Genomic DNA, 23,256 nt, shown 5'->3' on the forward strand with positions numbered 1-23,256 from the left:
CACCGTTGTCAACATCCTCCACCAAAGTGGTGTATTTGTCACGATTGCTGAACACATCATTACCACCAAAAGTCTGCAGTTTACATTAGAGTTTACTTTTGGCCTTGTACGGTATATGGTTTTAGACAAATGTATAATGTCAGGTATCTACCATTGCAGTATCAGAGTGCTCTGCCAGTTCATCCCTCTTGGCCGCTCCACAGACACACATGTTTTTCTGGATAGATAAGTTGTCTAGATTATATAAATCCCATACACCAAGAAATATCTGAATATGGTATTCCCTAGTAGTCCTTGGTTATCCTGAGCTTTGGTGATGCCTTGTTGCTTCTCAATTACCTGGCAGTCTGGTTGGAATACAGGTTCTGGACCCAGAGGCCTTGGGTGGAGCCCGAACTCTGCATTCTAAAAAGCATTTATGGATATGGCAGCATCTAGTCAAAGGACCGCACATTGAATGGCAAGGACTGAGCACTCACTCCCTCCGTGTGCTTTAGGATTTTCCTCAGATCCATAGTTCTCTTTCCCTCCCTTCTTCCAGGTGTGTGTTGGGAAACACTACCATCCTTGCTGAGTTTGCCACTGATGATGAAGTCAGCCGCTTTCTGGCACAAGCTCAGCCCCCTACACCTGCAGCAACCCCGAGTGCGCCAGCCGCAGGGTGGCAGTCGCTGGAGACCGGCCAGAACCAGTCAGATCCCGTGGGACCTGCTCTGAATCTTTTCGGTGGGTCCACTGGGCTCGGGCAGTGGAGCAGCAGCGCTGGTGGCAGCAGTGGGGCTGATCTTGCTGGCGCTTCATTGTGGGGGCCCCCAAACTATTCTTCTAGCTTATGGGGAGTCCCAACGGTGGAAGATCCCCATAGGATGGGCAGCCCTGCTCCTTTACTACCTGGTGACCTCCTGGGAGGAGGGTCGGATTCAATCTGAACTTAGAACTTTCAACTCTGACCTCGTGACCTTTTTTGGAACAGCAGCAGCACTAACTTGACCTTTTCGTTTTTTTTTTCAACTTGCAATAAATACATTTTTAAAAGGAAAAAAGAAAACGGAGAGAAAAAAAGGTGGGTCATTGACAGACTGTCTGAGCACATAGTTGCCTCCCTTATAACTTCAGTTTTTTCGTTTGGAATATGAATCCAAAAAGAGAACATATCACTCTTGAAATACTTGAATCATGAACGCCAACCTAGAAAGACAATGTGAAGCAAGTACACATACCATTTAAATTTAAACACAAAAAAATTAAAAAAATTAGTTTCTAGTTTTTCACTTTTTTCATGTTATATGGAAGTTGTTGCTAAGAAACATATATACTGAAAAAAAAAATAGCTTTTTAACTTTGTTTGCACTGGGTGTGTTTCCGTCCTTAGGTCTACCATGTTTTGGGAGGGAGGGAAATTCAAAAGAATTGTTGGGGGAGGGGGGAGGGAAGACTTGACGGAGCCTCACTTTAAAAACAAAAACACAAAAAACCTAAAAAAAAAAAAAAAGGAAAAAATTTGTGATTGGCTGGTTGATAAATACCAGTGTGTTCTGGCACATGTAACTGCCCAGGCATGCTTGTTCTGGTGTGTGTGTGCACGTGTGTTCATGTGCATTCGCGTGCATCCTTCTCTGTCTCTGTGTGTGTGCCTGTGTTCTTCCCTTCTCCCACCGCCCTACCCTGACTTCTCAGAAAGCTGCATCGCTGACAGTCCGCAGGCTGGCTGGCCGGCCATCTGCTTTTTATTTCATTTTTTTTTTTTTTTTTTTAACTATGAGAACACACAGGCCCGGAGAGCCACTGCTACTAAAGCAACTCCATTGGGCTGCACTAAGATGAACAGAGCGCTTTTTAATGATGAAAGCAGGGAGCTCCTTTCCATTTGCAACTTAGCCTGAATGTGGGGTTTCTCTGGCTATTCTTTTGACCTAGCAGTAGAGTGGAGCACTGCCAAGTCCAAAAAAACTAGAGCAGGAGGTACCTCGTGGAGCAGCTGTGTGTTTATTTCTGTTTTTTTAAAGTGAATGGCCACCAGGCACATCTGAGTATTTGTTAAGTTTCATGCAGGCCTTTTCGTTAGTTTGAATGGGAACGGAAGATAGTTTTTGGTTATACGATGTCTCAAAAACAGAAAAACCATGTTCTCTCTTTCCTTATGAAGAGGTTTGAGAAATTCATCAAACTAAGTGAAGTTAAGTATTTCTGTTGGTTGGTTTTCTTTTTCATTTTATGAAAACAGAAAAGAATAAGTGGTGAGCAGCCTCCTGAAAGCATCTGCAGCTACTCCCTCTGCTCCTCTCTCGCCGAGCGTTACCTGTGCCAGGCCGCGGCGCGTTACAGCACCAGGCCATCACTGACAGAAACGTTTACTTAACGAATGTTCTTAAACCAGTGTGTACTTCAAGCGTTTCCTTTCGTTTCTCTGTGTTGTGTATTTCCTGTGTATGTGATTTTGCTTAGGCAGGTATAACTTAGCAAAGACTTTTAAGTATTGCACCTTTTTTTTGGTTTTGACCTCTTTCCCCCTGGCCCTCATGTAATTTTGCTTTTTTTATTTCGGTATTTAAAGACTTTTTTTTTTTAAGCATCAATGTAGTAATACTCTGGGCTGAACAGGGGGCAGCGTTTAATCCATAGTTATCACCAACATGTATGTACTTATGTTGGAATCAAAATGTATCAAACTGCTTATTGTGAAGAGAATTACAGCAGACCTGAAGGGGGAGGTACAAAGCAGATGGGGTGGGGGGGATGTATGCCGGCGATGTGCTAGCACTTGTGTGGACATCCCAGTCTGCATTATACTGTTTAACATAAAGTGCCGACATTTTGTACCAGCAAATACCTGCCCATTCCAATCCTTGGTGGGAGCAGACCTCTACTGTCCTCTGTAACTTGCTGCTATTGAGGACAAGGGAGTTTTTCTTTCTTTAGCATCTTCAGTGAAGGATACAACAATGCCTAATGTATTTGACTTAGCTTGTGTCTGTGTGTAGGTGGGTGAGTGGGTGTGTATAGGAAAAGCCTAAAACAAGTTATTTGCATTTCAGTGGTTTTGTGAGACAAAGAATGGGAAATTCTGTAGCCCTTCTGGGTTACCTTGTTGATTATAAACCTAGCCTCAAAAGAGATTGACAGGCATGACTCAAGTGAGTGTTCACGTGTACAAGCCTGCATGAGCCCTCTGTGGGTAGGTGGTCACACTTGGCGTCTGCAGCGTTGACTCGGCCCCGCTGGGTGCCTTGAGCATGCCCTCTTCCTGCTTTCCAATTTGAATCACCACCATGCCCTGTCCACCACTGTTCCCCATACAAAAGATCTTCCAGCAGCCCCCACTGACTGCTCTCTGTGTGCAGTGACCACCAGGTGAAGAGCAGCTTGTATTCAGACATCTAGAGAAGGCTAAATCGTAGTGTCCCTGGGCCAGGAGCATGTCCCCAGGCTCCCGCGAGCCAGTGGTGACCCTGTCCACTGCCGCTCTTGGTTCACTGCTGTGTCCTGCCCCGCCCTCCTCTCCTCCTGCCTGTTGGTTCCTTGACCTGCACTATGGGTTAGTTGAGTTCCTTACGATACTACGGTGAAAGCCGGGTGCTAGAGCCCCTCTTGTTTACAAGACATAATGAGGGATTTGAAATATGTAAAAATAAACATGAGAAGCTAAAATGTTCTTCCATCATAAGCTTAAAGGGAAAAAAACTAAAAACTTAAAAAAAAAAAAAAGACCAAAAAGTGCGTATATATATATACACACACACACATATAAATATATATTTTAGATGAAGACTTAACTCTGGGAGCATTTAACAGTGTTTTTTGTTTCTGTTTTTAACATTTATTTTCCTGCTTTAAAATTTGCAAGCATTCTCAGGAATTCTAGGGTAGGAAGCCAGTTTTTTGAAGATGGTTTATTTAACCGTATCTTATCCTAGATAGATGGCTGTTTCTTTCCTGTTAATAAACTTTTACAAGTTCCTGAAACTTCAAAAAGTTTAAACAATTTTTACTTAAAAAAATGTAAAAAGTCTCCAAACATTATTGTCATACTGGGGAATCACACATTTTAAAACACATAGAAATATTTTTTAAAAATTATCAATTTAGCAGCAACAGGTAAATTCATTATCTTAAAAATATGGGAGAAGGATTAAGCTTTGTAAGAGCTCAATCATGGATTCGTTTGAAATTGTGTGTAGTTTAATGGAAGAGTGTTTGGTGTACATAGATGAGAATGCCATCACTTTGTTCCTTTCCATTTAAGACTGAACTGAAATCCCCACTAGTAATTTTTATTTTTTTAAAGGAACACTTCTCCCTGTCTCCACAACCCCAGCAACAAAAGAATGAAAGGAAGGAAGGAAGAAACAACAGCTTAAAAAAAAAAAAAAGTAACTCTAATCTGTAAAATAGTACAGTTGGATTGCTGAGAATCTATGTAAAGAGTTAGGAAATATAGGTTAATAATTTTTGGAACAAATTTTAAATATAGGCATTACTAGAGGAAAATTATCTATGGACTGTTCTATTAATGAAGAATGTCTGTCTTACCTCCGTTTGTTATGGGAGGAGGAGAAAATATAGAAGAATCTAATAAGGAACAAGTGATTTTACTTTTTTAGCTCCCAGCTACTGTTGTGCTCGTTTTAATTGCTGTTTTGAAGATCTGCTGCTTAATTATCCCCATCCCTTAGCCGGAGATGTGGAGTGTTTCCTTTCAGTTTTTGGTGATGTTGAATTCTTTTGTATTCCCTCCTGGGGCCAGGGGTCAGAATTCCCAAACATGACCACAGCTTCTTTTAAACATTAAGCTTCCCAGTGGGAAACTCCAGCTCGACAGGTAAAGGGAGTGGGTGGGGTTGCTGCCTGCAATTTCTCTAAAACCGCTTTAGTGCCTTCGTACATACACGCAGACATCCTGAGCAGGGGGGGACGCATGCATGTGTGCGTGTGGTCCAGTCACTCCACAAATGTAAGATACTCACCCAGAAAGGAAATTGGAGTGGTTCTGGACAGGCCCCAAAGGCAGTGGGCTAAATTTAAAATAAACAAACAAATGTCAAGTAAGCTAAATAGGCTTGTACGTCTCAATAATGTAGAATGCCAAGTTCCTTCCTTGTGTCGTGCACCCTCCATTACCGTGCATTGACTTCTCCGGGTGTGTAATTGTGACAACCGCAGTGATTTGGAAAGTCTCTTCGTGTTGGGCCAATAGAATGGGGTTCCTGTTGTTCTGCTCTTGTCCTTTGACTCCTCACCCTTTCCCCCAGACCTCCCCCTTCTTTTTGTCAGCTTGCTGGGAGCTTTGCTTTATTGGTTGGCAGTGACCTAAGAGCAGGATATAGTGAGGATATCATGGGAGAGAGAAGCTCTTTCCATGGTATTCTTTGGCAAGAGCCACGTCTACTAAGAGGTTAGGTGACTTCAGTACACTTAGAAAATTCAGTGAGAGTGCCTTCTCTTCCACCACACTCTGGCATAGATACAGGCTTGCTGGTCACCTCTCATTACATAGATTTATTTTTAAAACATTTTGATTATGTTAATTTGAGCCTCCCTTTTTTTTTTCACTAGTTAATTCTTTTTAAAACACTTGATGACTAATTGCTAGAGATGTGTACAACTCTTGAACATCACAAACTTCGTTTCTACCTACCATATGAGTAACCAAAAGAAAAGAAGCACTAATAGTGAAAGGGGTGTCTCACATCAGACAAAGGACCCCTACTGTCAGTTAGATCCAGTGCCGTGACCTAACTTTAGGGGTTGAAAAAAGTTCAGCTCTCTGAGACACTGTGAAGAAATGTATGGCTCATGGAACATCTCTGGTCCCTCAGTCCCTACCCCTGGACATGTTTCATTTACAACATTCACAGGAGTTAACTAAGCAGTGTTGCAAATTAAGGTTCCAAACCAAATTATTTAATCAGTGTCCCCACAATAAATCATTATCCATCTATTGCCAGTTAGTTTTATTTATAGCAATTTGATTTTCTAGTAGTATAGCTCCTGTTCTAAGAATTTTCCCACCTCTTCTGACATGAATGTAGCATAAGTTAGCAGTCGGTTCTTCCAAACTTCTGTGGGTGGAATATGGCATATAAGATACACAAGAGGAAAAAGAAAGGAGAAGATAAAACTCCTGCCTAAGCATTTGGAAGCACCTTTATTAATACATATATCTCGCAGAAACTAAAAGTTCATGGCTGTTAACGTTTTGCAAATATTCACTCATTTTTACTACTTATTTTGGAGGGGGGTGTGATTTTTGTAGGGTAAACAGCCAGATTCCATTTTGACCTCAAATGCTGTGTACTTTTTAATTTCATGTTTTATATTCTGCCATCTTGCCTCTTCTCTAAAACAGATAGAAAATGTCTGCATGCTGAGCAAAATGTTTACTCCAAGCCTGTTTTTCCCTGCAGAGTAAACAGGATGTATTCAGCAAACTTGGCTGTAATAGCCATCTCTAAGATTAGGGAACAGTTGAGTCTTTATATAGAAAAGATCCCTTTTTGCCCCATCTTCAGAGTTAAAATTCAGCATTTAAAGCTTTATAGGTTATTGTTTTAGATTTGAGATTTTTGGTTTTGTTTTTAAGTATCTATAAGGTCTTCAGGAGTAAGATAAATTTTTTGCTGGTTAAAAAAAAATCAAACTTTCCTCTCCAGTGTTTTTGCCAAGTTTTGTCACACTTCATGTGTATGCATTAACTACACTTCTTAGTGTTACTGCAAAAAAAAAAAAAAATCCTTGTTCTTTAGTTGTGTTTTTCCTCCTGTGTGTGTACAACTACAGCCACATGATAATGCAGACGAAAATATTCTAGCCTGTGTGTACACAATGAATTGTCAGTCTTCAGACCTCATGGTCATTGAGAAAATAGGGACCCACAACCCTTGCCGCACGTCACATCCTACCCCCTTCTTTATCTGCAACTACAGGGAGTCCTGCCAGAGAGTCAAGAAACACGTACATATACATAATGCTGTTGAGGACATCATCATTCTGTAAGAAAACAGAATATTATCTAGATTTCCAGAGTTGGCGCACACCCTGTGATACGGTCTGTGGCCAGTGCCAAAGGTGTGTGTATTTTCAGAAATGGTCCCTGCGTGTCAGTGATAGTGTTTTTTTTTTTTCTTGATCTTAAATTTGACAAAGGGGGTGGTAATATCACATTTTTTGAACTTAAAATAATTATCAGCTCCAAGAATCTGTGAACATAGTAATAACTTAATAAAATTCAACATCGACCCTCCCTCACCTTCTCACCATCCCTCCCTACCCTGTACCTCTGAAGAAAGGGGCCGTAGGCCAGGCACGGTGGCTCATGCCTGTAATCCCAGCACTTTGGGAGGCCGAGACGGGTGGATCACGAGGTCAAGAGATCAAGACCATCCTGGTCAACATGGTGAAACCCCGTCTCTACTAAAAATACAAAAATTAGCTGGGCATGGTGGCGCACGCCTGTAGTCCCAGCTACTCGGGAGGCTGAGGCAGAAGAATTGCTTGAACCCAGGAGGTGGAGGTTGCGGTGAGCCGAGATCACGCCATTGCACTCCAGCCTGGGTAACGAGCGAAACTCTGTCTCAAAAAAAAGAAAGGGGCCGTGAACATCTACAGGGTGGTAAAGGGGGAACACTGGCCAGGGAGTGGAGAGCTACTCCTCCAGCAGCTCAGCACCCACACTGCCCTCACGCGTGTGGCCACTGGGACCAGATCCCTAGTGATTGTGGCATACCCCTAACGTGAGTAGTTTTTAAGCTGTCAGTCTCTTGTCACAACCTCCTGCCACCACCCAAAAAAGTAACGAAAGTTGCAGAATCTGCCAGTGTTTGCCTCACAGAATTTAAATCGTTCCCTCTTGAATTAGTTATATACCTGAATTTGTTTTTAGTGAGAAACTGTACATGGCCAGGACAGATGGTACCTTGGCCAAGGGGTCTTTGCAAAGCTCAGTCACCAGTTCACTGTGACCAATGCTTATTTTGTTCATGAGAGGGGAATGATCAGATAAATAGGTAAGGAGAATTCTATGTTAAATAAAAAAAGAAATAGTGTCCATTTAAAGCACTTGGGGCCTCAACTTCGTTTTCAAACTATAAATTACTGCTTTGGAAATAAATTCCCACTTGTAATTGACCCATGTCTGGCCAATATCAATAAGTTTCAAAGTCAAGAATGATTAAAATATATATATATGTGTATAAGTTGGGATGGTTTTTTTTGTAGTTGTTATTGTTTTCAGAAAGGGAAATTTCTCTTTACTGCTCACAGCGAGCAGCAAAAGAAAGTTGTTGAGGTGGCTTATGATGCTGTTGTAGCAGAGCTGAGAAAGGAAGTGCTTTTCTTTCCCTCCCGCCCTCCGGAATCTGGCATTCCTTCTCCTTTGGCTACTGAAAGGTGTGCACGGCTCCCAGAGGGGTGGGTGTAAAAGTTGACTGGAGGCGAAGTGGAGCGGCCTTACTGCCAGGACTAGCCCCACAGCAGAGCTTTACAGAGAGGAGGACAGTATATCCTATGTGTGTTCGCCAAAAATGGAAAAGGTGGGTATTTATGCAAAACAAAATAAAAACCTTTGGAACCCTTTAAGAAGTGACCTACCTTTTAAAGGTAGTATAGTCTCTCACCAAGTGATGCATTTTAGTGTGACACCTCTTGCCAGAAATTTGGGGATAAGATAGAACATGTGTTTAAAACACCATCCACCCCCCTTTTTTAGTTTTGTCTGAGGAATTACTTATAGTATTTCTGAATGTGCCTTTGTGAGTACAGAGACCGTCTGTTTTCAGAAGAGGCTATCCATTGGATACAAACGAAAAGATGGTCAGCTTAAGTCTTTAGGGAAGTTACAGTTTCTCCTGGAAAGTCCCAGGGGCAGCTGTTGAGATTTCATTAGCATCAATATTGCACAGTGTAGAGTTGTGTGGAAGAGATTCTGGGACTAGGGGGAGGAGACAGACAGGGGAACGTGCACAGGTGCTGCAGACCCAGGTTAGTCCAAGAGCGCAGGTTTATACATCTGCATTCCCTAGTTTTCTCTGTGTGTATGTTTGTGCTCATGTGGCTGTGGCTGTTTTATTATTTGTTTTTCTGTAAGCACTGGAGAATTGGAATATGGTGATACTTGTGACACATTCATGCACGTAAATGAGGCGTTTTCCAGCTTCTGCCGTGTGCAGAGCAGGCAGCACACTTTTACCCTTTGAGTCTGTGTCCTGAGGCGGCCATTCTGTTCCCACATGGGCGTCACGTCATGTTGCTGTTGTTGCAAACAGGGTATAACACACAAGAAAAGGGTTTTGAAGAGTTAAGATTGAAGCGCTTGAGAAATGAGAAAAATCTGCAATCATGTTTTATTTCTTCAGAGCTATGATAGTTTAACACAGAAGTCTGCAGTGTCTCTTCATTTGTTTTTATGTTTTAAACAATTTCACCTCTTCTCCCCACTCCTATCTTCTAAAGAAATACTAAGCAAATGCTAAGGGCCATTTCCATGATTCCTCAGAACTCCCCCAAAGAGGAAGACAGTCCCTCCCGCTCGATTCCTTCAGCTTCATTCAGGAAGACACAGGGAGGAGAGATGCTGCTTCTGCGCTTTGCTCTAATTCCTCTCTCATGGCCTTGAAATGTATTATTATGCAAATGTGAATTTTGATACTGAATTTAAGAAGAGGTTGTTGGATTTTCTGTTTTCAAAAAAAAAAAAAAAAAAACAGTCCCACATGTGGTCATTGTCGCTTCTTTATGTTGTAAGGTGAATTTGTAACTATGCATTCTGCAAAAGTGGGGGGAGGAGAGGGCAGAAAGGGGAAGGGAGTGGCTTTGTATCCTGTTCTCCAGTTTCTGTGTCCATGGTGTCCCCGTGTCCTGGAGGGGAAGGGGAGCAAGAGACGATGTGGTATGGTCAGCACAGCGAGGTAGAAAGAGACCTCCGACTCCTCTTGCCACTGTTGCGGGCAGGTCTGATGGCCAGGTTAAATTCCAGGGGGGCCTGCAGTTCCTGTCAACCATTGTGGCTTGGGATTCTTGATCCTAGCCATGCAGTGTTAATCCAGGGCAGCAGTGGAAGTCCACAGGCTCCAGTGTTCTCTGGAAAAAGTACTCATCCTGTCCTGAACTCAGAACCCTTCGTGCTCAGGAAACCACGCCTCACTCGTGCTGACCTGAAAGTTCATCTTTAGGTCAATTTTGAAAAACTCCTCCTCTCTTTTTTAAAAATATTTCTTTCTTCCTTTGTAATCATTTTTAAGTGAACTTACTCTTAGTTATAAGGAACTGTCCTGCTCTGTAGGGAGGAGGGCTGTTGCTTGGCAGGCAAGAAAGTTTTCTCTTCCCTACCCACCATCCCTCTCTCTGCTTCCCTTGCATTTGGCAGGCTGTATGAAGCCAGTGAGCTGTGAGTGTTTGACAGGGGAGGCCTGCATGCAGTCTCTTCTTCATCCTAACAATTCCTTTGTTGACCTTGCCTGTGATAAATCATGGCACCTGCATTGCTCTGGTCTAGGCATTATTTGCAACACGCAGTATCGTAAGTGAGAGGTTGTTCTGCCTATATTCAGTGTTTTCCATGCAGCAGTTCTTGTTGTTGATGTTCACAGTACTGTAACGAGTAACAGACTTGATCACAGTCTCCTCGTGCCTGTGCATAGCTGTGCGGGCATGATCTTATCAGGGTTCCAATCTGTTAGATTGCCTTTAAACAAAAGACAAAAAAATAAAATAAAATCCTGACGTTTCAACTGTCTCACACAAAATAATACCTCGAGGTACATTTCCCCCTGCAATGTAAACCCTTAACTCCTCTCTCCCTTCTGACATCAGTGGATTATCCTTTTTAAAATATGAACATGTAAATAGCAGGATAACTTTTAAAAACTTTTTCTTTGCTGTGAAAGTAACCCTAAAACACGTTTTCTTTCTTTCTTTTTTTTTTTTTCGTTGTTGTTGTTTTTTGTTTTTAAGCCATCAGAATTTTCAGATCTTTCTCTTTCATGATGAAGAAGAAAGAGCAGAGCTGTTTGTGGGAGTGGGTTTCCACTCGTGGTAGAGGGGTGTTCTCTCCATTGCCTCCCACACAGTGACAGCAGACCAGTATCTAAACCCTGTCTTGTCCAAGCGCAGTGGCTCACACCTGTAATCCCAGCACTTTGGGAGGCTGCAGGTGGATCACCTGAGGTCAGGAATTCAAGACCAGCCTGACCAACATGGTAAAACCCTGTCTTTACTAAAAATACAAAAATTACCTGGACACAGTGGCGCGTGCCTGTGGTCCCAGCTGCTTGGGAGGCTGAGGCAGGAAAATTGCTTGAACCTGGGAGACGGAAGTTGCAGTGAGCCGAGATCGCACCACTGCACTCCAGCATGGGTGACAGAGCGAGACTTCGACTCAAAAAAATAAAATTAAAAAAAAAAAACCTGTCTTAAATAGCTGCCATCTCTTCCAGCAATCTAGTGCCAGGGTGAGGAGTGTCTGAATTTCTCTCTTCCAGAAGATCCATCCCCTCCAGAGACTCCAGAATATTCTCCACACAAGACCTGGAGGTCTTAACCTTCTTGGTTCAAACACACACATACACATCCCTTGAGTAACTCAGTATCATTTTGTAGTTCACAGAGGGATTTAGTCCCTGGCATTTTGGTTTGCGCTTTAGAATCCACAGCCTTGTCACTTTGTGATGATCTGGAAATGTACTGATTTCTTAGGAGGAAACTTGTGTAAGGAGATGTGCAAACCACCTTGAAAGCCATGTGCATCCTCAGTGCTTCCCCCTCCGTGAGGCTCAAAGCTGACATTAAGTGGAGGGAAATGCTTTTAACAAATGCTGCTCGTGTGGATCTGTCAGCTAGTGCTTGCCTAGATCTGAGCACCCATGAAGCAGGGTTGGAATGGATCATTTTGAACTGCTTCTTTGCAGTCACTCCCTTCGCCCCATCTTTAAGATAAACCCTTTACTAGTCAAGAAGCCCTTTTCAGTTGGATCTCACTGACCTTGTATAGTGACGACTTCCTTTAAGGAAGAAGCTTGATTATAAGTGCATGCATATTATCCACCTCTTTCTGATTTGGGCACTGCCGACCTTGGACTTTTATTTATTTTGTTTTTCTGGAGGCCCTTTTTCTATCAGTCTCCCTCTGATCCCTCATGGGTTCTGCCTGCCCTTATATCTCTTATACAATGCTCCCAAAGGGCTTTGCTGATCTCTGCACTTCTTTCCTGGGACACTCCCCCCACCACCACCATTTGCACACACCAGTGACCAAAGTGTATGCAGTGATCTCACAGAAGACATCAAAAATGGTGCATGCACCGTGAATGTGCTCAGAGACACGTGCACAAGATTCTGCACCCTTGGCCTTAATCTCAGTATGACTTAAGGTGCAGGAACATTTTTAACAGGTTTAAAAAAAAAAAAAAAAAAACCCTTCTGGGAGGAAAAAAATAAAAAGCAGATACAACAGCTCAACTGTGCCCACTCCTAACTCTCCACTATGTGCTTATAACTTCACATTCTGTGCCCACTCCCCTCCCACCTCATCCCTGTTTTGCGTAACCAAAAAACAGACAACAAAAGCAACCTGAGGAGAGGTTTCTGGACTATTTTATCTGTCTCCATTTAGATGGAGATATAAATGCTGCTTTTGGTTCCATAATCCTAGGGGGCTATGTTTACATAGTAAAATACATCCTACCAAATCAGGAAACAGTGAATATTGGGAGTCGCTTCACAGAGACGCAAGAGGACCTGAGGGGCGTAGCAGAGGAGGACAGGTAGAGAAGTACCATTTTAATTATTTGTGATTTGTGGCTCCCTTCCTCCTCCTCTCCTCCCTTCACGTCTCTCTTTGCCCCCTTTAGACAGAAGGTGCAGAAAAGGGCATCAAAAAGAGGCTGGATTGTTTTAAAAGGCAGCTTTCCAACTTTGCACACAAACAGGTAACAGGAAGGTACAGCAAAAATCCTCTCAACTGAAACACTGTCAGCAGAAACTAAACCTGTAAAAATGACTAATCAGCTGCACATATTGATGCTCTCTGCAAGTTACCTATAAGTGTTTTGTTTTTTTCTTATACTTGAAATCGCTTTTACGATATTATTTTGGTGGCTTTCTTTTCTCTCTTTGATGGGCAATAGAGAAGGTAGATGATAGGATTTAAGGACGCGTGGGGGGAGAAAAGGGAGGATGTGGCATTGTCTTTTTTTTTTTTTTTTTAACATAGAGGTTGAATTGAACTCCCATATGTTGAAATTGCTCCTCATATTACTGGTTTTACATGGACACAGAAACTAGGCACTTTAGAGGTGCACTTGCATGGCAGGCTGGGCCCCCCTTTTCTATATTTTATTTTCCTTTTTAGTATAGTGGTACTTAAAATCACTGGTTCACTTAAACAAACAATAAAATGTTAAACTCTACTAATGTACAAATAAGCTGAAAAGTTGCATTTTATGTGTATTTTTTGCCATAGCAGGTACTGTATTTCTCATGCTGGATTTCAAAAAAAAAAAAAATTATCAAAAACAAAAAAAACTAAAGGGTGGTGTTTTATTGGATTGTGACAGGTTGAGTAATAAGGAATTAAGTCGTCGTCATTTCATTAAAACTGAGAGATGATGTAATGCATATATAAGAGTTTTCTGAAGGGTTTTTTTGGGCTTTTAAACAGCTTATTTTTGTTTTTGTTTAGTTTTTTTATTTTATTTTATTTTGGAAAGATATGATTGTATTATGTGCAACTCAGTTGCTTACATTATAACTACAAAATATTTTTGGGTTCCTGGAAAAAAAAAAAAGAAAAAAGACTAATAAATGTGTTTGGCTGCTAAGCATTTACTATTGTGGTTTCCTGTTTTGTTCTGCCAGTTTAATTTGCTCATTCGTTGACTGTTTATGTATTGTTTTCCAATTCTTCTCTCCCTGCTCCACATGTAAAAGCTGTCAGAAATTCAGCATTTGAATTTGGGCCGCAAATTTGTCTATCTTGTCATGTTTTGTTGTTAGGGTTGTCGGGTTGGTTTGTGCTGCTCACCACCTGCCCCAGTGCTGAACGTGGTTCTGCCACAGTGCAGGTTCAAATTCTTTAAAAGAAGCTGATGTTCTCCTTCTAACTTTGGCTGTTGTCTTGTTTAATCCTAATTTGCATTTGGAATGAGAACACGCGAAGAGAGAAGACACCTGCCTAGAGTTCTGCTGTACCCCACTGCTGCGGTGCCCAGGGATGATAACCAGCGAGTTAGCTTTGTCCAGCAAATGCCACGCGGAGTGCTCCTCTGCTTTGGTTGCTCCTGCTTCGGGTGCCGCAACACTTCGGAGGAGCATGACAACCATAACCATTGGGCTAGATTTTCCCCAGCTCTGATTTATTTGTGGTTAGCTGTTAAAACAGAGACTTGTTAGATAAGTGATTATGAAACAACTCTAGAATGGCAAAGAGGAAGAATGGACAAGAACTAGTATTTGCTCATTTCCAGTTACCTTTGTATCTGATTTTATTCTCAGAATGCTGTGAGAAAGATCAATAGGAAGTTGAGGCGCAGAATTCTTTTTCTTTCTTTCTTTCTTTTTTTTTTTTTTTTTTTGAGACAGAGTCTCACTCTTTCACCCAGACTAGAGTGCAGTGGTGCGGTCTTGGCTCACCACACTGGCTAATTTTTTGTATAGATGAGGTCTCACTGTGTTGCCCAGGCTGGCTCCCATTCTTTGATCACAAAAGAAGTAAACCTTGAAAAACGGGGAGGAAAGAGGCAGCAGATGGTCAGAAACACGGAGGGCCTGCCTGTCACACGTAGGTGCTCTTATTGAGGAATAGAGATATTGCAGAGATTATAAAGACCTTTGTTACCAAAGGCTTTGTTTTAAATTTGAATTATTTTAAAAACATATAAATGGTTAAGTAGAATTAAAGGTGATGGTGAAGACGTTAGCATCTGACTTAGCTTTCCTCACCACAAATGTGTCCTGCCATCCAGTGTCCCCATGGAAAATCCATTTATATAACCTGGGCTTCTCAACCCCTTCCTCCAGCCCACCCAAAATTGCTCCCCTGCAGAGTCACTAATTTCAGCACCCTGGTCCATGACCAACTGTCCCAACTGGCTCCCACTCCTCTGGCTGTGTTTTGACATCATCAACCATCAACCTCTGGATCCGGTTTAGATTCTGTAGCCTGTAATGTCAGTCACCTGGTTGCCAATACCCATACTTTACCTTGCTGCTCTGTTTTCTTGACACCTATCTGACCACATTCCCAGTTTGGAAGAACACTTATTTTCTGTTTTCCCACAGCACCCAAAAGCAGCCCAGAGTTGCTGGGAAAAAAGTCACTACAGGGACTCATGCAAACCCACTATAACCAACCCCCCAGTGAGACCTTGACACTGCCCAGCAGGCTTCCTGCGTTCCTCTGATCAGCTCACTCTACCACTTCTTTCTGAATTATTATTTTAGAGGCAAGGTCTCACAGTGTTGCCCAGGCTAAAGTGTAGTGGTGTGATCATAGCTCGCTATAATCTCAACCTTCTGAGTTCAAGTGAGCCTCCCACCTCAGCCCCTGGAGTAGCTAGGATTACAGGCGTGTGCCACCATACTGGCTAATTTTTTGTATAGATGAGGTCTCACTGTGTTGCCCGGGCTGGTCTTATCCTCCTGCCTCAGCCTCCCAAAGTGCTGGGATTACAAAAGTGAGCTGTCATGTGCAGCTACCTTTCTCAAATATTTAAGAGCTTTTCTGATTTCAAATCTTAACCCCTTTCTCACTCAACTGATGACTTTGCCTACTAGTAGAGAGAGAAAATTAGAGATACCCAGAAAATGCCCTCAAATTGCTGCTTCCAAACTATGAGAGAGATCTGTCTCCCTTCTTACTCTGGTTCCTTCTCTGGTGCTCAGGATCCTTCCTTTCCTGCCCTCTCATAGCTTTTACCTCTGTGACCCATTCTCTCTCCATGTGTTCACTGGGGCCCTCATGCCCTTCACATGCTCACGCCCATCCCATGATGAAGCTCACATTCCAACCGCTGCCTTGCCAACATTTTTACACTCCAGAAATGTTCTCGCTTCCCCTACAGTCTTCCAGTCTGGTTTCTGCTCCTATCATTTCACTAAAAGAGGCTTCCTGAAGGTCACTAACAACCTCTCTAAGTTTAGTGGTCATGAACATTTTCCTATTGAGACCACAAATCCTAGACTTCTGTGTTCTGATGTGTTCCTCTGTCTCCTGTATCTCTCACACTTTCATCCTCTTACCTGGCCAGGAAATGTTGGGTTGCATCAGTGCTCAAACCCAGGCCCTCCTTTGTTTATATTAGGGTCTCACTCTGTTGTCCAGGCTGGAGTGCAGTGGCACAGTCATAGCTCATAGCAGCCCCCAAGTCCTGGGCTCAAGTGATCCTCCTGTCCCAGCTTCCCCAGTAGCTGGGACTGCAGGTGTGCAGCACCATGACCGGCTAATTAAAAAAAAAAATTTTTTTTTTTTAGAGACAGGGTCTTGCAGATTTGCCCAGGCTGGTCTCAAACTCCTGGCCTCCAGTGATCCTCCTACTTTGGCCTCCCACTAACTGCTGGATTACAACAGTCATGAGCCATCATGCCAGGCCATTCCTTTTTCTTAGTTACACCAAGCTCATGCCCCGCTCAAGGCTGTTAACACTTATTTCCTGTGCCTGGAATGCTCTTTCCGCATCTTTGCCTAGTCTCTGACCAAATGTGAGGCCTTACCCAATTATCCTATCCAAAAACGGCTGTCACAACTCCCAAACCCATCCTGTTTCTCGCTATGCTTGTCTTGCTATATTTTCTTCATAAAACTTAACTACTACGTAAAATTGTCTTATTTCTTCATTTTCCATCTCCCTCACTGGAATGTAAGCACCAAAAAGGGCAGAATTCTGTGTTGTTCACCTGCTCTAGGGCCTAAAGCCTCTGTGGCTTTAATTAATCATCTATATGTGAATGACTCCTAAATTCATATCGAACCCTTACCACATAGAGCTCCAGACCTATATTTCCAAGTACTTAGCTGTCTTTTTTTTTTTTTGAGATGCAGTCTTGCTCTGTTGCCAGGCTGGAATGCAATGGCGCAATCTTGGCTCACTGCATCTCCACCTCCCAAGTTCAAGCGATTCTGCTGCCTCAGCCTAATTTTTGTATTTTTAGTAGAGACAGGGTGTTGGCCACGATGGTCTCAATCTCTTGACCTCATGATCTGCCCACCTTGGCCTCACAAAGTGCTGGGATTACAGGTGTGAGCCACAGTGTTCGGCCATACTTAGCTATCTTAATGATACAACAAACTCAATAAATCCAAAACAGAATTTGACCTTCCTGCATGCCCCACCTCCAACCCTGTGGTAACTGACATCACCATCCATCCAGCAATAAAGCCTAAAAACCTAGGAGGATTCTTGGACTCTGCTGCTTCCTTTCCTTCCTTAACTAATCCTTCGCCAAGCTGGGTTGATTGTACTTCTTCATCTCTTTTCCTCCTTTCCTTTTTTTTTTGAGACTGAGTCTAGCTCTGTTGCCAGGCTGGAGTGCAGTGGTGTGATCTCGGCTCACTGCAACCTCCTCCCTGGTTCAAGTGATTCTCCTGCCTCAGCCTCCCTAGTAGCTGGGATAACAGGCACACACCACCATGCCCAGCTAGTTTTGTATTTTAGTAGGGACAGGGTTTCACCGTGTTGGCCAGGATGGTCTCGATCTCTTAATCTTGTGATCTGCCCACTTGGCCTCCCAAAGTGCTGGGATTACAGGCGTGAGCCACCGTGCCCGGCCCCCCCACTTTTTTTTTTTTTTTTTTGAGACAGAGTCTCACTCTGTCACCCAGGCTGGAGTACAGTGGTACAATCTCCACTCACTGCAATCTCTGCTGCCCAGGTTCAAGTGATTGTCCCGCTTCAGCCTCCTGAGTAGCTGAGATTACAGGCGCCCGCCACCACACCCAGCTAATTATTGTATTTTTAGTAGAGACAGGATTTCGCTATCTTGGCCAGGCTGGTCTTGACTCCAGACCTCGTGATCCACCTGCCTCGGCATCCCAAAGTGCTGGGATTACAGGCATGAACCATTGCGACCAGCCCTCTTTTCCGCCTTTCTTTGGCCACTTCGGTTGTCCAAGCTAGATTACCTACACCATTAGGTCTTATCTAGTTCACTGCATTAGCCTGGCTGGTTTCTCACTTGATGTTCACTCCAGGACCCCTGCCTCCAATACATTCTATATGTAATAGCAGGGAGGATACATTTCAAAGTATAAACCTGATGAAGCCTGGCACAGTAGCTCACATCTAAAATCCTAGCACTTGGGTAGGCTGAGGCAGAAGGATTACTTGAACCCAGGAGATCGAGACTAGCCTGGACACATGGCGAGACCCTCTCTCTACAAAATTTTTAAAGTAGCCAGGCATGGTGGTGCACACCTGTGGGCCCAGCTGCTCCGGAGGCTGAGGTGGGAGGATCACACACAGGTCAAGGCTGCAGTGAGCCATGGTTGCTCCACTGCACTCCAGCCTGGGAGACAGAGCAAGACCCTGTCTCAGAGAAAAAAAGGATGAATTTTAAAATTTTTTATAGAGGTGGGGGGTCTCACTTTCTTGCCCAGGCTGGTAAACTCCTGGGCTCAAGGGATCCTCCCATCTCAGCCTCCTAAAGTGCTGGGATTACAGGTGTGAGCCACTGCACCTGGGCAAGAAACTAGGTTTTTAAAAGGTTGAAATATAAACAGAAAACACTCAGAAGACATGTTAGTTGAATTAGGGCTCAAGAAACAAAATTTCTATTTAGAGATGTTACCTTAGCTAACAGTGAAAGCCAGTTGGAAGTGTCTAAGTAGCAGCCTTTAAAGATCAAGAATGAAAACTTTGGAGAGCCTGTGGACTCAGAAGGGTAAGTCTTGCAGATGTGCAAGGGGTGTCCAAGAAGAGGAAAAGTGAATCAACTCTTTTTTTTTTTTTGAGATGGAGTCTGACTCTGACCCGGGCTGGAGTGCAGTGGTGCGATCCAGCTCACAGCAACCTCCACCTCCCAGGTTCAAGCAATTCTCCTGCCTCAGCTCCTGAGTAGCTGAGATTACTGGCACCTGCCACCCCACCTGCTAATTTCTTCTTCTTCTTTTTTTAGTAGCGACAGGGTTTTACCATGTTGGCCAGGCTGTTTTCAAACTCTTGACCTCAAATGATCCACCCACCTCAGCCTTCCAAATGGATCAAATCTTGAAGAAACCTCCACCACTTCTTTTCCAGGAGTGAGGGGAGATGGTCAGCAAAAGGCAACTAAGGGGCTGGGCGTGTTGGCTCACACCTGTAATCCCATCACTTTGGGAGGCCAAGGTGAGCTGATCACTTCAGCTCAGGAGTTCAAGACTAGCCTGGGCAACACAGCAAGACCCTGTCTCTGCCCGCCCCCCCAAAAAAATAGCTGGGCATGGTGGTTCGTGGCTATAGTCCCAGCTACCTGGGAGGCTGCTGAGGATTGCTTCAGCCCAGGAGGTTGAGGCTGCTGTGAGCCGTGATCATGCCATGCCACTGCACTCCAGCCTGAGTGACACAGCAAGGTCCTGTCTCAAAAAAAAAAAAAAAAAAAAAAAATTTCGACTAAGAACAGTCGGGAGGGAAATCAGTACAGTTTAGTTTTCAAAGCAGACAGGAGAGAAATTGTCAAAAATGCTAAATACTTCAATCAGCCAGGAGGGATGAATGAGTATAGGAAAAAAAAAAAAACTATTTGGTTCAAAAGTCAAAATGACATAAAGATGTACACAGGGCAGTTTTGCTCCCAGTACTGTTCTTGTCTATTCCATTCCCTGCATGCTCCCCTACACCTTTAATGAGACAAACAAATACATATTATGGAATAAAGACATTTTGATTTGTCTGTTAGAAAAGGTTATTGGTGATTAATAATTGTGTGATTTGGAACAAAGGAGAGAGCAGAAGTTGCACCTCAGTGCTAAAGAATAAAGTGGGGAGGGGAACGATTTCTTGAGCACAGGAGTCCCAGACAGTGAGCTAAGGAGCCAGCGTCTCTTCATTGCACCTTACATTCCACCTGGGATTATCAGTCACATTTTACAGTTGAGAAGACTCATGTGCTGAAAGATAAGTAACTTCCATGAGTAACACAGCTAGTAAGTGGCAGTGCCAGGAATGGTTGATGAAGAGGCAGACAGAAAATGAGGACTCCATGTTAAGGAGTTACCAGGGCAAGTGAAGATGTTTCTATAGTGAAAGGGACCTACGCATTAAAACAACAACAACAAAACCAAAAAAAAACAGAGGAGCTGAGTGCAGTGACTCATGTCTGTAATCCCATCCATTCAGGAGGCCGAGGTGGGAGGATCACTTGTGGCCAGAACTTTGAGACCAACTGGGCAACATAGCAAGACCCCGCCTCTATGTTAATAAACAAAAGTAGGCAAAGGCGATGGCATGAGCCTGTAGTTCTAGCTACTGGTGAAGCTGAAGTGGGAGGATCGCTTGTGCACTGGAGTTCAAGGCAGCAGCGAGCTATGATCATGCCACTGTGCTCTAGCCTGGGTGACAGAATGAGACCCTGTTTCTTTTTCTTTTTTCTTTGAGACTGAGCCTTGCACTGTCACCCGGGCTGGGGTGCAGTGGTGCAATCTTGGCTCACTGCAACCTCTGCCTCCCAGGTTCCAGCGATTCTCCTGCCTCAGCCTCCCGAATAGCTGGGATTACAAGCGCCTGCCACCACCCTTGGCTAATTTTTTGTATTTTCAGTAGAGACGGAATTTCACCATGTTGGCCAGGTTGGTCTTGAATGCCTGGCCTCATGATCCACCTGCCTAGGCCTCCCAAAGTACTGGGATTACAGGCGTGAGCCATCACGCCCAGCCTGTTTCTAAAAAAATTGCAAAAACAGCCTGAGATAAGGTCTTGAAAAATAAAAAAATCAGAGGAGGAGACAGAACTGGAGTGATTAAAGATACAGGACAAAATTATTGAGCAAGATCTTTTCCTGAATGAATGAGGAAGAAGACTCGGGTAGAAACTTGTTTTGAGGAGGAAAAGTAACAGCAAAGTGAAGCAGAGGGAGAACAGAGGGCTAGAAGACTGAGGAGATAATTGAGTTTACAATGGGCATGGGTGTGCATGCTCTGGTTTCTCCTCAGATTGGATAAATTCTTTCACCTTTTACAAGGGACATGGGTAGAAAATGAGAAAAGTAAGCACAGCAATGACAGGCTAGGAAGCACTTTGCAAACAAAGAGTGGGGAGTTTTATGGAGCAAATTCTTCATCTTTCCAGACTGGTTACTGCCCTCACCCCCAAAACCAGTCCTCTGCAGTTCAAGAGAGGAGGTGGAAGAAGACTTCAGTGATGACCCCAGGTGACTGATGGGCTTCTCTGATGGCCTGAATATTCTGAAACTGGCACTGTAGTCAATTCTGACAGCTAACTCTGGAGTTCAGGTGGAGACATGAACAGGACAGGGAATGGGACACTGGGGAGGTGTGGGGGAAGAGGAAGTACAGTGTCGGAATCTAACTTGGCTGTCGTGGGTGTTATTTCTCGTACTGGGCTAGGCTCCTTTGGGGCAGCATTTATTGATCCAGCAAACATTTACCAAGCACCTATGCTATGCCAGATCTGGGGCTCAGTGCCAGGAACGCAGACATGATCTCTGCCCCCACCAAGTTTGCCATCAATGAGCAAGGCAAGCAACACTGAATTCCGGTAAGAGTTTTGAAAGAGAAGCCGGGAGGTCACTCGGCATCTAAGACAGCCCAGAGGTGGGGAGGGAGAACACTATCATGGGTGCTCCATAGGTTTTTGAGTGAATCTGTGAATAAATGAACTCGGGGGTGGGAAGGTGACTGGAAAATAAGTTATTCTCAAAGATCTTGAAGGCTTGAGATCAAATCATGTACTTGTTTTTTGTTTGTTTTTTGAGACAGAGTCACACTCTGTTGTCTAGGCTGGAGTGCAGTGTGCAACCTCCACCTCCTGGGTTCAAGTGATTCTCCTGTCTCAGCTTCCTGAGTAGCTGGACCTACGGGAACCCGCCACCACACCTGGCTAATTTTTGTATTTTGAGTAGAGACAGGGTTTCACCATGTTGGCCAGGCTGGTCTGGAACTCCGGACCTCAAGTGATCCGCTTGCCTCAGCCTCCCAAAGTGCTGAGATTACAGGTGTGAGCCACGGCACCTGGCCCTTAATCATGTACTTTTAATATTCTAGAAATATTATGGTTATTGGAAAAAGGAAATCAACTCTCAGCAAATAAACTGGGAGTTAAAATTGGAATTCCCCCGCAAGTCTCATTTTACTAAGGCACTCAGAAACAGGTAATTTCAAAGCAGCTTAGTACTGGGCTTAAGTAATCTTCCCCGGCTTGACCTTCCACATGCTGGGATTATAGGCCTGAGCCGCCGCACCTGGCTTGAGTGTCTTTAGATTCCTCACGTAAAAGGCAGAGAGCTACGAGTTAAGTGCAGATGGAGAGGATGCAGACACCTGGCTCTGTTTTAGGTTTGAGACAGGGTCTCACTCTGTTGCCTAAGCTGTAGTTGCATGATCATGACTTACTGCAGCCTCAACATCCTGGGCTCAAGTGATTCTCCCACCTCAGCCCCCCAAGTAGCTGGGACTACAGACGCACACCACCACACCCAGCTAATTTTTGTATTTTTTGTAGAGACAGTGTTTCATCATGTTGCTCAAGCTGGTCTCCAACTCCTGGACTCAAGCAATCTGCCCAGCTTAGCCTCCAAAGTGCTGGGATTACAGGCATGTGTCACTGTGCCCAACTGAGACACCTGGCTCTTAGCTCCAAATGTACCCCTTCCTGTGTGATCACCCCACTGGCACTCCAGCCTGAGCAACATAGCAAGACTCTGTTTAAAAAAAAAAAAGCCAGGCATGGCTCACGCCTGTAATCCCAGCACTTTGGGAGGCCAAGGCAGGTGGATCACGAGATCAGGAATTCGAGATCAGCCTGGCCAATATGGTGAAACCCCGTCTCTACCCAAAAATTAGCTGGATGTGGTGGTGTGCGCCTGTAATCTTAGCTACTCGAGAGGCTGAGGCAGGAGAATCGCTTGAACCTGGGAGGTGGAAATTGCAGTGAGCCGAGCTCGTGGGCCTAGCCTGGGTGACAGACAGAGTGAGATTCCATCTCAAAAAACATACAAACAAACAAAAAAAACAAAAAGTACAGGCAGTTTGAGTGTCTCTATTTCTATTTATTTATTTACTCACTTATTTTGAGAAAGGTTCTCACTGTGTCACCCAGACTGGAGTCCACTGTAGCC

General features: G+C 43.8%; 1 protein-coding gene and 1 long non-coding RNA gene across 6 annotated transcripts in view; one reads left to right on the forward strand and one right to left on the reverse strand.

Moving 5' to 3' along the window:
* Nucleotides 1–13,814, forward strand: part of TNRC6B (trinucleotide repeat containing adaptor 6B) — a 291,478-nt gene extending 277,664 nt beyond the window's left edge. For all 5 annotated transcript variants that reach the window (XM_064368066.1, XM_021668746.2, XM_064368065.1 and 2 more), the window contains one exon: nucleotides 542–13,814. In XM_064368066.1, coding sequence (XP_064224136.1) covers nucleotides 542–929 — 388 coding nt within the window. In that variant the 3' untranslated portion in view covers nucleotides 930–13,814. The remainder of the gene's footprint in view (nucleotides 1–541) is intronic.
* On the reverse strand, nucleotides 13,213–14,709 carry LOC105721820 (uncharacterized). Its single transcript, XR_001108431.3, has 2 exons — nucleotides 14,461–14,709; nucleotides 13,213–14,359 (listed from the first exon to the last, which is right to left on the reverse strand). It is a non-coding gene; the product is annotated as an uncharacterized LOC105721820 (long non-coding RNA).
* Nucleotides 14,710–23,256: the final 8,547 nt, after the last annotated feature.

The sequence above is a fragment of the Aotus nancymaae genome, unplaced genomic scaffold (genome assembly GCF_030222135.1).
Source record: "Aotus nancymaae isolate 86718 unplaced genomic scaffold, 86718_ANA_hifiasm-v0.15.2.pri h1tg000076l, whole genome shotgun sequence".
NCBI classification, from domain to species: domain Eukaryota; kingdom Metazoa; phylum Chordata; class Mammalia; order Primates; family Aotidae; genus Aotus; species Aotus nancymaae.